The sequence below is a fragment of the Orbicella franksi genome, chromosome 12, assembly GCF_964199315.1.
Source record: "Orbicella franksi chromosome 12, jaOrbFran1.1, whole genome shotgun sequence".
NCBI lineage: Eukaryota > Metazoa > Cnidaria > Anthozoa > Scleractinia > Merulinidae > Orbicella > Orbicella franksi.
The window spans coordinates 919,814-924,361 of NC_138156.1; the positions used below are offsets into that span (position 1 = coordinate 919,814).

Consider the following 4,548-nt stretch of genomic DNA (forward strand, 5'->3'; position numbering starts at 1 on the left):
AAACGAGAGCGAAGCACCCATCAGCGCCGCCAAGAGGAACGGCAGCCGGCAAGCCAACCACAGACAGAGTGGAGCCAAAACTCGCGCTAGAAAACGCTGCCGAGGGAACGCTAGAGCCGGCGGCGCCCCAATTAACGAACTTTCTCGCGCGTTTGTATTTTTTCGCGACGAGGCGATAGTGGTGGACCTCGCCGGCCAATGTATTGGAAATCTCGTTGACCTTCTGCAAGCGGAAATTTTGAGAAGGTCTGCCGCCACCACCGGATATAGTGGCTCGGCAGGCGGCGCGCTTGGTGGCAACAGATTGGCCGAAGACATTGCGTATATAAAGAAATTTAATTTAACTCTAATTCAAAAACAAGCGGCAGGCCTTTGAAATCAAAGAGTTCGCCGTTTTCATCCTTCACTTTTAAGGTGATGCTGTTTATGAACTTGTCTGTAGAAGCGTCACGGAAAACGTTTTGCGATGAGCCGATGTTATAGCTGACTTTTTCATAAGGCTTTCCTCTGACGTCAACCTTGGCAAGAAGGTCTGACTTCTTTCCATTCAAAAAGTTTTTTGTCGAGTCGATGAGATCGCAGTGGATAAAGTAGCAACTCGGGCTGTTAAGCTTTTTGATGTATTCTTCTTTCCTAATATCTCTCCCGACTCCAAGAAAATTTTCCAAACTGTAATCAACGGAAACTTCTTTCGGTTGATTAGTGTTGAGTGCATTACCAGCGGCGGTTGTAATCTTAAGAACAGAATTGGGGTTATTCGTTTCCAAGACCATTTTCCCTTTTTTTCTTGTGATATTCAAAACTGGATTACAGTTCTTTTACGATGCTCTCGACATTGTAATGGCCTTGAGGTAATGATGCAACCACGTCGTCGGTTCCTTTGAAAAACATTCTGCCAACACGACTCAGATTATGCCACGAGTTGAAAAAGAACAACGCAAAAGTGTGGCATAGCTTGCTCCTGGGAGCGGTTCTTCAAAATAGACGGTCTCGCCGTTCTGTTGCGTGACAAGAGTGAGAACAACCATTTTTATATTCAACAAATAAATTATGTTCAAAATACATGGCGAATGTGTGGAATGGTCCTGCGTTAAAAAAAGCGGAGGCGGCGAAGAAAAAGGCGTGGACAAGCTTTTTAAACCGCTTCCCCAAAGCCGACAAAAGCCGGTTCATCTCACAAGCAACGATCGACGAGAAAAATAACATGACCGCAGAGGTGTTTTTCAAAGAAAGCGAAGACTCGTTTCAAAGCGTCTTCGGTTCAGATAGAAAATATTGGAGCGCCGAAATGAAAGAAGCGCTTGGTTTGGGAGACAGCGGGGGTTTTCCTTACCAACTGACGCCGCTAGGTTCAAAACTTTCCTTGCCCATCCCTGCCGTACCTTTCGACGGGAAAGTGCAAAGTTTGAAAAAATATTCGACGCCCCAATCCAAATATACGTCACGCCTGAACAATATTTCACGACAAAATTCCGAGAAATATTTAAAGACACCGAACTCAGGCACACGTCGGCAGTCGAATCAAAACGCTGGCTGGGAGGGCCAGACATAAAATATTGGCTGCAGCAGCTCAACTTCGCCGTTTTCTGCGCGACACAGGGATGCGGAGTTTCTCGCGAAATCTTTGACAGCGGGATGGATCTCCCCCAGCAGATAAGAGCTTTCTACAAATTCCACGTGTACTTCACGGTCAGGCGAATTTTGTACCAGCCTGGAGGAATTCAGAGCATGAGCGCTTTGCCCGGAGACCCGCCGTTCAACCAGTACAACAATCATTACGACGTCGCTTTGTACAAAAGGATATGCGGCGAGTTCGGCATTGCCCCCTCGAGCGATTTCCGCTTCACGCACGGGGAAAACCACGGTCTGGGAAGCGTTTACGTGTACGCGTCAGGCGCGGGCCCGACGAAAACCGACTATAAATACCCGGGATGGAACAAATTCAGCGATGAAGGCGGCAAAGCAATAAATGGGGACTTGATCTATTACATCGAGCCGGGGGCCGCTTCCGATGCTCAAGCAGACTGGTTCGCGCCCAACACCGCGAACGGTTTGACGCAGGCGGGCTTGTCGAGAATCAACCAGTCAATCGAGGCTTTCGTTTACTGCGTCCTGGGCGCGCAAGTCAACGTCCGCAGCAGCATTCTCGGCAATGGCGGTCGGGCGAGAGAAGCCCAGAGCGAGTTCCTGGTGCTGATGGAAAACGCGATCACACAGCCCGACTTGGCCGCGAGCGTGCAAAAGTACCAGCTCGCGGTGGACCAAGCGAAGGTAAGGCTCAATCTCGCTGTTGCCCCCATGGCGTGGCTCATGCCCGCGCAGATGATAATAAACACCGCAAGCGTGATCGGTTACAACACCAAGCTGAAACAGGCGGTCTCCGGGATGAAACTGGGGGTCAACAACGAGGTAAATCCAGACACAAAAAAAGCTGGGCTCAAAATCATGGCAGGTGGCCCGTCAAAAATTAACCCTCCCAACAGCCATCCGTCCAACCCGATACACAAAGCTGCAACAACCGAATCGGGGCGTGTGGTTCCATCCCACAAGAAACCAGCTTTGTCCGAAACTCAACAAGCGCAGCCACCCGAAGCTGCAGACAAAACGCCGCAACATGAAATTAACAAAACGGTGTTAATTGTCGTTTTTGTTGGATTTTCGGCGTTGCTTTTGATGGCTTAGAGCTAAGCTAACGCTGCTTCTTAAAATATTTATCGAACAGAAAGGCCACTGCGGCAAGAATGAGCAGCCATGTGTGCTCGGCCAGAAACCCGACGACTTGACCGGCGGCTTTGAACAGGAAGCTCACGATCGAGCCAATCAACCCGGGCAGCAGAGAGCCGAGTTTCGCGGCAATATCTTTGAGGCCGTTCCCCAAAGCTTTGCCGGTAGCTTTCAAACCTCTGGTGAGGACCCCGATGACAGCGCCGATTGTAGTCCCGGCGGCGAGAAGAATGGCGGTCAAGGTCACGCCGTATTTTTTGAAGATCTCCTTGACCCTTTCCAAGAGAGGCCGCCCCCTTTCCCTTTCCGCGATCTGAGTTTGCAAACGCGCGATCTCCTCGTTTCTTTCTGCAACTCTGCCTTCTGCGGCTTCTTTTTCGGAAGGCGAGGCATTCACATGTTGGATGATCGCCTGGTCTTCCTCGTTTTGGCGCTGCAGCTCGCTTTCCTGGTCTTTCAAGTCGTCCAGCGGTTTTGTTTGGTTGAGCCTTTCTTCCATGGCGTTTGTTTCAATTTCTTTTGCCGCGATGCTGGCCCTGAGACTATCGACCTTTTTTTGTTCTTTTTCCACGTTTCTTGCTTTTTTTGTGAGCGAGTCCAAAGCTTTTTTCTTGTTTTCAAGATCGGTTTGATAGTTCTTTTTCAGTTGTTGGAGCCTTCGCAGCTCTGCTTCACTTGAAAGATTCGAACCATATTTATCCTGAAGGGCATCAATCTGAGCATCAGTTTGCGCGATTTTTTGTCTAAGGACTTCCACTTCTTTCTTTTCTTCTTCTCTTTGCGAAGAGAGTGTTTCCGCCTGTTGAAGTTGGATCTCTGCCTCTGTCAGTCTTTCGTGCTGTTCTCTGATGTTGTCGCGGTCTTCAGCAATGATGTCTTCAGCTCTTGGCCCCAGAGCTGCTTTTTTCGCGTCTGTGAAACTTTTTTGTAACCCTTCGCCGCCAAGCTTGAAAATTTTAGACTCACCCCCCCGGGGGCCAAATGAAACGATCTCAGATTGATTTCCTTTTTTGCTGAAACCAATTGGGCCCAATTTTTTGAAGTCTACCTTCCGAAACCGTCTTCTGATTATTTCTTTTGCCCTTTCAAGCATGGAAGGTTTGTCATCGGTATGTATGAAATCACGGAGCAAAGGGGTTTCTTCCTGATAAGAAGTGTCAGGCAGGCCGGACTGCTCGTGAGGAAAAGTACTCATTTCCGTTTGTTCGCCCCCGGGGTAGGGGTCGCCAGGTTGGTAGGGAGTGGACGCCGCACCTGGCTCAAAAGGACCGGTTGTGTTAAGCTCTTGTTCGCCTTCATCAGAGTCGTGGTCAATCTGATTGTCAAGGTCCGGGTCTTCCTAACCAAATTCTTTACCGCCTTACGCCATAACGATATAGGTTAAGCCGGTTATTTTTTAAATTAGAAAATTAATGCCGGCGTATATACAATGTCAGTTACAGAGAACCTTCGCGCAACGCACAGCGAAAAGACCGTACATGCCATGAAGGCCGAGCGCGCAGTCAATCGAATCACCTTTACCCCCTCTGAAGCCAGCCCCGGAAGTACTCTGTATGTTTCAGTGCCCAAGCTGAACGAGAACGAGGTTCTGGTGCCGGGCTCGCTTGCGCTTGTCTTTGATATCGACCTTGCTGGAGGGGACGTCAACAACTTCCTCGTCCAGAACGTTACGTGGGCGCTCGTTGACAGGCTGGTCGTGAAGTTTGCAGGCACTCCCCTGCAAGACACGGTTGGGTATGACATCTACAAAACGTTGGAAGACCTTTTTCTTTCGCAGGAAGAGCGAGACAACAGGATTCTCGAAGGGATTCAGAGCGAGGATCT

General features: G+C 49.4%; 1 protein-coding gene across 1 annotated transcript; it reads right to left on the minus strand.

The window, feature by feature from the left end:
• Positions 1-2,677: 2,677 nt before the first annotated feature.
• Positions 2,678-3,919, minus strand: LOC145462771 (uncharacterized). Its single transcript, XM_081446361.1, has one exon. The coding sequence runs from the start codon at positions 3,917-3,919 to the stop codon at positions 2,690-2,692; it is 1,230 nt and encodes a 409-aa protein (XP_081302487.1). The 3' UTR covers positions 2,678-2,689.
• Between the last annotated feature and the right edge of the window lie 629 nt (positions 3,920-4,548).